This window comes from Bolinopsis microptera, chromosome 2 (assembly GCF_026151205.1).
Source record: "Bolinopsis microptera isolate Bmic1 chromosome 2, MBARI_Bmic_1.0, whole genome shotgun sequence".
Classification (NCBI taxonomy): Eukaryota; Metazoa; Ctenophora; class Tentaculata; order Lobata; family Bolinopsidae; genus Bolinopsis; species Bolinopsis microptera.
The window spans coordinates 7,467,425-7,480,795 of record NC_087073.1 but is presented as its reverse complement, the minus strand read 5'-3'; the positions used below and the strand labels follow the sequence as shown (position 1 = coordinate 7,480,795).

The window sequence follows — 13,371 nt, the reverse complement described above, 5'->3', positions numbered from 1 at the left end:
GTGGAAGTACAGTACCATTAGATCGTCTGTAAAGATACACTTCTTTTTTGTTCTTTTAACACTTAGTTAAGCAGTGTTTACATAACTCCGCATCTATTTATAACTACAAATATTTGAGGTGGTGACCACAGGATACCACAGCAGCTGCATACACTATAACCACGCCTGCACACAGCCACACACATGACGGTATGCCACACTACTACCATACCTTCCAAATTACCCTTCTTAACTCCAACACAGATGTAACACTTGCTGACTTGCACTCTACTAATATTACCACATACCCCTTCTTAATTCCAATACAGACACAGGCACTGTACTAATATTACCACAATGTACATGTCAGCTCGCCCGTTTAAAAGCACAATTAGAGTCACTCATGGGAGGGGCTATTGACCTTTATTAGCTCCTGTAGAACACGTTTTTTACACTACTGTACTTTATATTTATATTAAAGAGAGAGTTATGTAGAATGGTAAAGGTATAGAATGTACCTTGAATTTTAATAATCGCACACCGCTGCTTCATGCTGCACTATTTCAAGGTTCATTATTGCAACAGTCTTAAGAAACATAAGCCGATGGTTGAACTATATTATATTGTATATTGGTCCACCCCATGGTACAGCCACCTGCTAAGCTACATATTGTACACATCACATCACAATGTGTGTAATGTTAACACTAGTCCCCGACAGTATGATATCTATATACGGTATACTCTAAACTGTGTATCAAATATTTCTAATTCCGCACAGAATGTCATTTTGGGACTGTGATTGAATTTCTACACACGCTGAACAAAAGCTTGGATTTGTGTCTGTATTGAAGAATTGCGTTTAGGAATGGGAAGAAATTAGGTTTAATCGATTGAGAGTTATTGCAATAATCCTGGGAATGTAGGATCAAGAGACTATTATTAGAATTAACCCTTGGTATACAGGCATAATTATTTGATTAATTTATTTAACTGCTTTCAGAGTCGTCTATCTTATGTAAGTTTGACAACGAAACTAAAACTATGGAAACTTTCGATATCGAAAATTGCACAATATTTATCAGCTTAACAAACTTTATCAGGCCATCCAATCAATTATTACACACGTATGACGTAACGTATTAGTTATCTATTACAACCACACACACATATTAGATATCTATTACACCCACACACACACATATAAAGTATCTATTACACCCACACACATATATTAGGTATCTATTACAACCACACACACATATTATGTATCTATTACACCCACACACACATATTAGGTTTTTTCTACCCACACACACACATATTAGGTATCTATTACACCCACACACATATATTAGGTATCTATTACACCCACACACACATATTAGGTATCTATTACACCCACACACATATACAAAGTATCTATTACACCCACACCCACACATTAGGTATCTATTACACACACACACATATATTAAGTATCTATTACACCCACACCCACACATTAGGTATCTATTACACCCACACACACATATAAGAACACTACCCATCCTGAACAATACCATAACTTTACACTGAAAGTAACCAGACTTAGATAATCACTTTTTGCGATCAAATTAATTTCTCACTCTCTCATTACTTTAAGTTGATTTCTTGGTTGAAACTGGAGAGTTGATAGAATAAGAAGTGTTGCTGAAGCCCGGATATTCTGGAAACACGTAATTTATAAAGATTTTTTTTCAGGCGTAAATCAGGTTATGACCGTAGTCAGAATATTTTCGTTGTGATCTAAATTCTGGCGAAATTTGCGGCTTCAGCTATTTCTGCTGGTGTACACGAGAATAGTGTAGTGATGTGTTTAGCGCAATCCTCACAAATAACACCAACTCAATCATGATCCAATCTCATGGGAATTGGAATTCCTAAGTTCTGATGTAAAATATATTACTGGAGTTTGTGTAGGATTGTTGTACAATGATATTATTGTTCTGGAATTAGTCATATGATACAGGACTGTTTGTAAACTTCAATGATTGATATTAACAGCATCTGATAATTTTCTTCTATTTTCAGACTCAATTTTCAAATAAACGGAATCATCTTCGTAGAATCAGATCAGTAATAATAATCTAAATAAATTGAAATTTAATAACACTGCTTTTAAGATATTTGACTTATACTCAGCAGTGTTTGAACTGGTCATCCCAGAAAATATCATGAATACTGAGCTAAAAGATAACTTATGCTTGAAAATAATGTGGTCTCAAATAAAAGACTCTAAATCGGATATGTACACGTATTCAACTGATCTTCTTGATTACAGTTTGTAATCTCCAGAAAATATTAAAAATCAAAACTTATGTGGATCATGCTAATTTATAAGTCACTTTTACAAAAATAATGTATAAATCAGTGTCTAATTCAGTTCAATGTCCCCTCTTTTACTGAAGGTAATTCAACATGTCAGCTGCTATTGCTGAATTCACAAAACTCTAGATGAAGTATTGATTTAGGGCGGCAAAAATAATGCTTTAAGATTCGGTTCAGTCCTGTTCAGTTAGTCTGTACTGACAAAGAAATCTAGCAAAATGGTTTTCATTTCCCATTACACGATCGCTCTTCTTTTTAAACTCCGTCATCATCCATGGCCGGATGATCATGTAGTGAAATATGTACGGAATGCACAGCGGAAACAGGAACGGCATTCCGTCACCATCATTCGACCCACGACTGTAGTCTATGATGGACTCGAACTGAGAAAACCTCCATTCTGCATGCTTGTCAGAGGTTACTTTGCTGTAGACGTCAACTATGATGGCGATCACCAGGTTCATGCACAAGAGACCCAGGATGATGGCGTAGAGCACAAGCAGGATGATCATGAACACGGTGGTTGTGGTGTCACGTGATCTTTGTAAGTTTATTCTGTCTTCTACGTCCAACCCTCCAAACATGGTCCAGACAAGTGTTATAACTGCATTGCCAAAAGATCCAAAGTAGTAAAAGTCATCCTCATCATCAACTCCGTCGATACCGTGGACACCTCTGTAGCAAGTCATCATGCCTACGATGGGAATAAGGAAGCCCGCTATGACGAACAGATAGATGAAGACCAATCCAGATACCTCGACAAATGTTCTTTTAGCTGACAATATCAAGGGACCCAAACCAGGAATATGGATTGTGTAGACCTGAGCAGATGAACTAGAGCCACCACAGCCCCAGTGCAGTAGAAATATATAGTGAAAATCAGTTCGTGTTGTACATGCTGAGCATCATGGTCGATGCTTACATACGCTCCAAACATCTGGGATTTGAAAAGAGCATAGAGTTTGAAGACCATGCCGGTCACGAGCAATATTATCAGGAAAACATCTGTCACGTTGTAAAAACTCTTAAAATACATCTTCAACTTATCCCTCATCATTTTCCCTTTCTTTGAATACGCTTGGTAACACTCCGTAAGAACCCGTGCAAAAATGCTCGCCCATAACAGATATTCTGAGGTAGGTATTTCTGGGTCATGGAGCTTCATCATGACATTTCCATCAATTCCCACTTTGAAATTAGTGTCGTTCTCAATTGTTATTTCGCCCTGAGTTAGTTTTTGAAGAAGGTCATCAACAAATTTGGGGTCGGGAGCAGTAACCATAATAACCACCAAGAGGAATGTAATCAACATACTGTAGTTCAGAAGGTCAGCTAGGTAGGAGGAAAAGGGGGAGAAGAAAACAGCTCGTCTTTTCCTTCTTCTTCCTTTATCTATGGAGAAAAATGCTGCCGGGATGTAGAATAAGTTCCAGAAAAGGAAAATAGCGGCCCTTTTTGCAACGTAAAAAGTTTGGGTAAATCGTCCACTTCGGGCCTTCGTGAAAACTATGGCTTCTGATCCCCAGAACTTTTGCCAGACAACCTTTTGGTATATTTTCGAAGCCACGAGTTCCACATTCATAGATTCAAACACATCTAGTAGCATTGTGTCATCGTCCAATCTCATAAGTTTAATAACTTCAATAGGTGTGACACAGACTGCCATCAGAGACAAAGCAAAATTTTTGGGAATCAGTTCCAACTTTTCAATGCTCCGATCATATATCGAGTTGTTATCGTTCTCAATCTTGGCATACTCAAGTAGACGACTTTGTAGTCGCAGAGCAGTCCTCATGGGGTCTCTACGTTGCATCAGAGCTTTTCTTGTCACAACCTTTTCCAGTAGAAGAATTGGGGAGTAAACATCTTGACCGCTGTAGGGCGAGCTATTAACGATTGCTTCCAGCAAACCTAAAACATACTCCAAATAGTGATCGTCTTCAGTGAACTCTGTCACGTGGCCCGAGTAAGAGTTTATCCAAGCTACAGGATCCTTCATATAATCTAGCCTCGTTCCTTCGACAGGAACACAAAACTCAACATGAGGTCGGGGGTTGAGAAGTTCTCTGATTGTTCTGTTATCATATTCTGCTCTCTCTGCAAAGTTCAATATAACGTTCATAGGCAGGTTGTTCATGGAAAAGGTTTCTTAAACTCCCTCGTTTGGGGAGATGCAATCGATCGATGTTTGAGTCAAAATCAGGAAACCGTTCCGCCTGTGCAAAGCCGGATCTAACTGCGTCGTTATGGCCGTTGACTTTACAAATCAATTGTCTTATTATCACATCTGGACTCACAAAAGCTAACAATGAAACGGAAAAGGTTGCTTGCGAAAATAATCTGACGACAACAGCTACCACTGCTTTTAAACTTAAATATCAATAATTTAGGTTTACAAATGAGCGACAAGGGTGGTACAAAATCCATTGACCAATACTGACGTGACAACACAGACAGATTTACATTGGTAGTTTCCATACTCTAATCAAGATTAACGTTTCGTATCTTGGTTTAATAACAAATTATGCAATGACTGACATGAGTCCAATTTACTTTCAGTATCAACTTACCGTAATTTAACAGCTCACAGCTAATAGTGACATGACCGCATTCACATTAAGTAATTATCATAATTGAATCGCGAAGTTAATGGCTGCTTAGGCATGGCACAGTCCCATTTTCCAAAAATATGACCACATTTGACGGAATGTCGTTTGATGAGTGTCTCAGAACCTGGAAACGGTTCTTTGAGGATCCGAATTAGGGTTAAAAAATAATCGTTTTCATGTTTTGAGACGCTCATCAAACAATTCTCCGTCAAATTTGAGTTTGATGTAATAATAGTCAGAGAAAATCTCAGTAATGGCAGCCACGGGACAATAACATTGGGATCCTGATATTTAACTATTAACACGATACCATAACTATAACTTTGATAATGAGCCGGGAGTGGTAACTTTATCGAGACAAATTCTCAGAAAGCCGAGGAGAACACCATCATTAGCTGTTACTAATGAACTTAACGAGCCTAAAAACCTGATAAAGTTGGGTTGTTAAAGATATTTAGATGGAGCAGTTTGTCTACTTCAACTCAACTTATGGTTGTTAAGTGGTCATCAAAAAGGGTTCTGAGGCACTTATAATAGTCAAACAGAGTAAATTGAATAAATAAATAGATAAATAGTATTTAGTTTTAGATGGCTGATTGTTCGTATAAGTCGGAACAGCTCATATAATTGTCGTCATTATTTTAGTCTCAAAGCGATTTGCGGCTTGAGTGGACATATGAATTATGTATGAACTTATTATGAATTTATTAATTTGGATCGAGAGTTGAAGATTTAAAATTTCGGATAACAATTATAATTTTACTGTTTCTTGGACACGAATGAGAGGAAGCATTTTAAAAAGTATTTAGAATTAGATTCAATATTATCAAAATAAAATCTACAAGAACTTTATAAACATCTAATGGTACATGTTATTATATAATATAATCTGATCTCAAAAATAAATCTTTTTAGGTCGAACAAGTATTAACACAATTAACCAAAGAATTTCATTTTAAGAAATCTAGTCTTTCGATTTGCAGGTTTTTCAGTTTGTATACTACAGAAAAACCTAATATCACTAATTTAACAACCATTATAATGCCAAATTTCATTTCGAAAGTATAGTTTTATCTAAAAAGTAGAATCAGTGCAGGAGGAATCTCCCAATTATACGATCCGGAAAATTACTTTCCCAGAAAAGGACGTTTTGTAAACGAACGATTTGATATTCTTGGTAATGAACACATCATAATATCTATCAATGCTTGATACTGTAAGAGCTGACGGATCCAATATCGCTACGAGTTATCTTAACATGGATCCGTGAATTAAACTGGCATGTACACTTTACATATAATACAATGTGGTTGAATTCCCAGATTCTAACACGAATATGAGAATTGTGGGTATGAGTAGTGAGTACAGCCAGCTGAGATTAATATAATGTGCTGAGTGAGCTTTAACGTCTTACGTTATTATAGTGTTAAAATTTTAGCTAAACGTCGGAACAAATAGTGTAAATTTGCTTATTATGTAGTTTGAGCATATTGTGTGGGTAATTAGTATTAGTATACCATCTGTAGCATGGCTCGAAGAAGTGCACGAACTTAATAATGTTGGAAAGGAAAATAATTAAATTTCCCAAATTTTGTCCACGACTATAATATATTGTTGTTATGGATATCCACTATCCAAGGATAGGAAAAGCTCATTTGGAATGTAATGCTCGAGCTCAATCATTGTCATTCGTCAATCGGTTGATCAAGTCTGCACTGGCAAAGAAATCTAGCAAATTGATTGTCTTCCACCATCTCAGAGTGATTTTTCTCTTGATACTTCTTTTCGTTCCACGGCTGGATTAGCATTGAATAAAGTATGTACGGAATACACATTGGAAAGAGGAAGGGCATTCCGTCACCCTCATTCGACCCACCACTGTAGTCAATTATACACTCAAACTGAGAAAACCGCCAGTCTGCGTATTTGTCAGCAGTTACTTTGCTGTAGACGTCAACTATGATGGCGATCACCAGGTTCATGCACAACAGACCCAGGATGATTGCGTAGAGCACAAGCAGGATGACTATAAAGACGGTGGTCAAGGTATCACGTGATCTATGTAAGTTAGATCTGTGCTCGACGTCCAATCCTCCAAACATTGTCCACACCAGTGTTACAAGCGCTTTACCGAAAGTTGCAAAGTAGTAAAAATCATTTTCATCATCAGCTCCAACTCCGTCAATACCATGGACTACTCGGTAGCAAGTCATCATGCCTACGATGGGAATAAGGAAGCCTGCTATGACGAACAGATAGATGAAGACCAATCCAGATACCTCGACAAATGTTCTTTTAGCTGACAATATCAAGGGACCCAAACCAGGAATATGGATTGTGTAGACCTGGAGCAGATGAACTAGAGCTACCACAGCCCCAGTGCAGTAGAAATAGATGGTGAATATAAGCTCGTGATGCACTAATTCAGCGAAGGAATCACGGTTAGTACTGTTGGATGCATTACGGTTCATGTCAGAAGGATCAGGGTCCAGAACAAGATGGTCAATACTGACGTATACTCCAAACATCCACGACTTCAGGAATGTGTAGAGTTTAGATATCATACTAGTTAGAAGCAATATAATGAGAAAAATGTCTGTGATATTGTAAAAACTCTTGAAGTACCTGTTCAATTTTTTCTGCAATGTTTTTCCTTTCTTAGAATAGGCTTGGTACAACTCTGATAGAACCCTTGCAAAAATGCAAGTCCATAACAGCCACTCTGAAAAGGGGATCTTTGGATTTGGAAGCCTCATCATGACACTTCCATCTGCCCCAACTTTGAAATTGGTGTCATTCTCAGCTTTTATTTCGCCCTCGATTAGTTTTTGTACGAGTTCATGAGCTACTTTGGGGTCAGGTTCAGTATACATAATTACAACCAAGAGGAATGTAATTAACATACTGTAGTTCAAGAGGTCAGCTAGGTAGGAGGAAAAGGGGGAGAAGAAAATAGCTCGTCTTTTCCTACTTATTCTGTCATCTCTTGTGAAAATGGCAGCGGGAATATAGAATATATTCCAGAAAAGGAAAATAGCAATCCTTTTAGCGACGTAAAATGTTTGGGTCAAGTTTCCACTTCGAGCCTTCTTTTTCATTATAGCTTCAGATCCCCAAAACTTCTTCCATACCACTTTCTGATATATTTTGGAGGCCACGAGCTCCACATTTTTGGATTGAAGTACATCTTGGAACATTGTGTCATCGTCTAATCTCATAAGTTTGATGACTTCAATAGGTGTGACACAGACTTCCATCAAAGACAAAGCAAACTTTTTGGGAATCAGTTCCAACTTTTCAATGCTCCGATCATATATCGAGTTGTTATCGTTCTCAATCTTGGCATACTCAAGTAGACGACTTTGTAGTCGCAGAGCAGTCCTCATGGGGTCTCTACGTTGCATCAGAGCTTTTCTTGTCACAACCTTTTCCAGCAGAAGAATTGGGGAGTAAACATCTTGACCGCTGTAGGGCGAGCTATTAACGATTGCTTCCAGCAAACCTACAACATACTCCAAATAGTGATCGTCTTCAGTGAACTCATTCACGTGGCCCGAGTAAGAGTTTATCCAAGCTACAGGATCTTTCAGATAAGACAGCCTCGTTCCTGCGGCAGGAACACAAAACTCAGCGTCTTTTGGGGGGTTGAGAAGTTCTCTGATAGTTGTGTTATCATATTCTGCTCTGTCTGCAAAGCTCAATATGTTCATATCATGGGAGGGTGACGACCAGGCTGTGTTTGAAGAGGGAGTGTATAATAATACCATTAATTTGCAACTGTAAGATATCAACATAAGCTAAATTAATTGATCAATGCACATAGCCGTGTTACAAAACATCAAACTTTTCATTACGATAATGACGCAACAAATCCTCAAGCTTATAATGGGATAAGTGCAAGAACAAAGAATATAATAGGATGGGTAATAACACTCGTCGATAATCTAATAAGTCATTTTGAAATGTTCATATCGAAATATAAGCGTGTCTTAGAAAAATGAACAGTAAATACCACTTCCAATAGAAAAATGGACATAAAACAACACGTCCAATAAGTTGCAACTGAAGCACAGCTTCATCACTTCAATAACTCTTATTATACAGAACTGCAATGGCCTATGAGCATGACTTATCGAAGACCTATAGCTATGTTTAAAACTATATTTAAAACTTCAAAAAGTTTTAAATACAGGTCTTAAGTTCTGAACTGGAACAACATCAACATAAAAAACCCGCTGTTCGTTACTCGGGTACAACTGTTCTAGACTCAACAACGTTGCTTAATTGTACTCAAATTAGTGGCTCGTTAACAGCCTTTAACTTTGACTCACTCCAGCACACCTTATCATGGAATGGAAGGAATTTGCCGTGGGAAATAATATGAACATAAGCTTTTACTCGAATATTTACAGAGGTGCTACTATTTACTACCACTATTATAACTACTACATCTATTGTGACTCAATGTGTTGACGACTTGAACGTTAATGTTTTATCAGTGAAGCGGGCAAACTGAAATTTTGAAAAAGTAATCGAATATACTAGATTGAATGTAAAGAACAAAAACCTTAAATCAGTAAGAGTGTGATATGAGGTAATTTCACGACGTAACACCTGCCCTTTGTTGATAGACATTAGACAATTTTCAATGAAATCTGCAAAAACCATTATTTGTAGGTAGCAGGTACAGTTATCGTATTGACATAGAAACAAGACGCCAGCCTGACATTAAAAAGTAAAATATGAAGAGCTCTTGATACTCTACAGAAAATAAACCAACACTCGCAAATACCATCTTCAACATGAGCTGTCCAGCTTTCACAAATTAATAATCTGCTTAATAAAAGAGAGCGGTAAGATGTCGTCACATATTATGCTGAGCGGATCTCTCAAGCCAGATTTAAAGGTTTACCTTCTGCTATTATACTCTTCTTGGATCAGAATTTACGTTTCATAATATGATATTATATCTGGTAAAGATTGCATTATGAGATTACAATGCGTATATTACGCCGTTAGTTCTAGAGCTCTTGTCTTATTTCAATTTTTAGTTAGACTCTCTCAAGATCTTTCACTAGAGAAGATTACAAGTCTAAAATCCACTAGTCCTTGACAATAAGCATTAATTAGCATTACTAGACCCAAATTATGTTTTAAATCGCTGTAAAAATGTTTATCTAGTACGAGAACAATCTGCAAGCATCAGGATAAATTTTAAAGGAACACTCAAACAGATGCATCTGTGATGAAGGAACACTCAAACAGATGCATCTGTGATTATGGACTGATCGCTATGTGGTCTAACCTCGACCCGTGACCGGCATGGTTAAAGAAGTTCCCTTCCCGTGCGGCCGTGCCTGGTGGGGTAAATGGTTTGCCAGCACGAGACGGAAATTGAACCAATAATCTTGTCTCTAACACAGGACTCTGGAGTGACTGGCTTAATTAGTGAGCAACTTGGTTTATATTATGCCCTGTTATCACTCATTTACCTACAGACACGTTTTTGGCTCCGACCAGCAAATGAGCATAAAGTAGAGTCTGATTAATTAAAACTTTTATTTGACCGCAACTAAGATAATACAATATTAGATGCATAATATAATAATAAATTGAAAGTTGAGGACGGAAATTTAAATCTGGTTCCAATGTGGCCTTAGCTTGTGCGAGATCATTACATCAGTGCCTTTCAGAATACTTTAAGACTCTTTGATGTTTACAAGCCGACATGACTATGAAGGACTATGCTAATTGTCCGGAGTATTTCCATCCGGGACATCCAGTATGTCGACTAAATTACAACTTAATTGGAAAATTGCTACTCATTGCATCTGTCATTACAATATCTGGTCTAAAATAAATCTGATGTTATACAAAAACGCTTGAATCCCTCTTTGGTCACATCAAGTTTATCCCATGTAGTCTCTGCAGTTGACAAATCATATTCCAGCAGGAGTATCAATTAAACAATGAAAACACTTTGTAGTACCGAGCTTCACAACCAATTAGGAGTATAATTCAGCTGTATCAGGCCTCCGACTCCAGTTTGTGTCCCAGATACCACCCATAACAGTTCAAACCACACGTGACAGAGAAGAAGAAAACAGGGATGATTATCATGAGGCAGAGGACTTTAACTGTGGCTCCCTCGTTTACAGGATCCACCTGGAGGACGCACAGCGGTTATCACAGCGATTAAAATATATAACTCACTGTTTACAGCAGTCACATACAGCAGTCAAATATTTATTAATCTTACAAAAGCTGAATTTATTACTTCGGCTAATGATATCTGTGAAGATTTCATTGTCAAAAGAAATGTATCCGATCGGTCCATTGTTTTCTCAATTTCATTGGCATTTTCAACATTGAGAAAGTAAAATAAATTGCATATTTATCTTACCGCTGTGTATATGACCATTGTCAAAACTCCCGTTACAAAGGCGATCCCTGAGGACATAAAACCAGTTAAGCAACGAGATAATCAACATTTAATTAAGTTTAATAATTTGATAAACATTATCAAATAAATCCAGGCTATTTTATTAATTGCAAATATCCAATTATGCCATCACAAGATTTCAATATGGTAACACTGGTCAGTGACAATAAAAACATCGCAGTCTATTATCCATCATGAAAATAGCAACACCTGAAAATTAAAAGGACCAACCTAAAAATATAAAAAGTAAAATGACAGAGTGAGGTCCTGGAAGATCCATGTAGTCTTCGCAAGTGGTTTTCTCCTGTTCCCTCTGGAAACGAACGATGGTAGGTTTAGCTGTGTCTGATTGTATTTGCATCTCCTTCGAAACTTCACTCACCTGGTAAGATTGTTAAGATCAGTGTTTAGAAACACCTCTCAATATTCTTTCAAGAAAAGTTCTTATTTTTTCTGAATAGACTCAGCGATGTAATCAAATTACAGCTATCAAGATTCACATTAAAAATGTGACAAAATATAAATATGTAAATACAGCAAATATGAACATAAAACTGATAAGGTGTGTCAAATATGACTCAGCTGTAAAATGGCAAAAAATAACAGTTTTATGTGAACATATTTGCTCCGGTTTCGTTAAACTATTTTGCGGTTATATTATTATACGCATACTTTGTTTGAAATAAAATCATAAAATGAGTCTTAATAACACTAAACGACTTAATCACATCTAAATATTATATTCTTTGACTATCTAGAAAACATCTCTCCACATAATAATAATAACCCTTGAACTAAACGATCAGGTTATTGCAAATAGTAAAAATGGTTGCTACGTCTTCAAGCTTCACTCACGTTATCCTCTGGGATGACTACAGTATGTGAGGGGAACTGCATCTCTATTTCAGATTGCTGACGCTCGTGCACGGAGGAAGGGTCGTTATAAAGGTTTGTTTCTTGTGATGAACCGTTTGATGGTCGCGTTTGAACCCTCACCTGAATGAAATCCCATATAACAATTTTACACAATCACACCAGGATCATTACTAACACGTCATATTACACAACGTTAACATGCAGCAGTCGTTAACAACAAACTATCATATAACTTCTATCTATCTGTCTATAATGCTATTGCTATGTTTCAAGAACTACCCTCTAGTTATACAACAGTTTAGCCTCCTAACCTGTGTGGGTGTGTCAATGTATCTCTCTTCGCTACTCATGTTGAGATACACCATAGAAGTGGCAGTGTCTCCATTGTGGTTGGCGTGCGGTTCCTCCGATCCCGAACCTGAACCTGATCTGGTGTTAGTTCTGGGTCTTCTCCCTGTCATTCTGGGTCTGTCTGGGGGTTGCTGTCTTGATGCACTCGGATGAACATGCAACTCATTACCACCTGAAGTGATCGACTCTAGTAAATTTGGGGAATGGAATAACACGATCTAACCTTACATTTTATTCAATGCTTTTTATGGACTTGTGAATAAAACATGGATTTGCAATTTCAAAATACAGGCTGAGAACAACGATCACACTTTTTTGAACTAATTTTATCGAAACTGCTTCATAAACTCATTAATTATATGTGATACAAGAGGAAGTCCGCTGTAATCATGTGATTTAGGCCCCTTTCTTTGGAGAGAAAATGATACAATTTGAGATCATTCTGTCCCCTGAGTCAATAAGAGAATAGTTTCTAATAGTTTTGTTCGACTAGAATGTAAAATGCAAGTTTACAGCAATATGTCCACGTGAAGCTCACAAACATCTGATATAAACAAAACATAAAGCACAGTCAAAACACAACAAACAATTGTTACTTATGCCATAGAACTGATCTTCGATAGGCATTGTTGAGCCTTTCATCTGTATAGTAAAAAAATTTCAATACCGACTAATTCAGAAGAAATCAAATTAAGAAAATCAAATTAAGAAATCATATATCTCTCAACAGAACCTATTTTCAAC

At 37.1% G+C, this 13,371-nt stretch overlaps 2 protein-coding genes across 4 annotated transcripts in view; both read right to left on the bottom strand.

The window, feature by feature from the left end:
* Window positions 1–6,643: 6,643 nt before the first annotated feature.
* LOC134826741 (short transient receptor potential channel 7-like) lies at window positions 6,644–8,668 on the bottom strand. Its single transcript, XM_063839233.1, has one exon. It carries the CDS (start codon window positions 8,666–8,668, stop codon window positions 6,644–6,646), a length of 2,025 nt encoding a protein of 674 aa, XP_063695303.1.
* Window positions 8,669–9,379: 711 nt separating this feature from the next.
* The window catches only part of LOC134826631 (uncharacterized), a 33,872-nt gene continuing 29,880 nt past the window's right edge, over window positions 9,380–13,371 (bottom strand). For 2 of the 3 annotated variants that reach the window (XM_063839087.1, XM_063839085.1), the window contains 5 exons: window positions 12,588–12,799; window positions 12,256–12,396; window positions 11,632–11,782; window positions 11,362–11,408; window positions 9,380–11,123 (listed from right to left, as the gene is read on the bottom strand). In XM_063839087.1, coding sequence (XP_063695157.1) covers window positions 10,986–11,123; window positions 11,362–11,408; window positions 11,632–11,782; window positions 12,256–12,396; window positions 12,588–12,799 — 689 coding nt within the window. In that variant the 3' untranslated portion in view covers window positions 9,380–10,985. Of the gene's footprint in view, window positions 11,124–11,361; window positions 11,409–11,631; window positions 11,783–12,255; window positions 12,397–12,587; window positions 12,800–13,223; window positions 13,270–13,371 lie in introns of all 3 variants that reach the window. The other variant, XM_063839088.1, reaches the window with a different exon arrangement.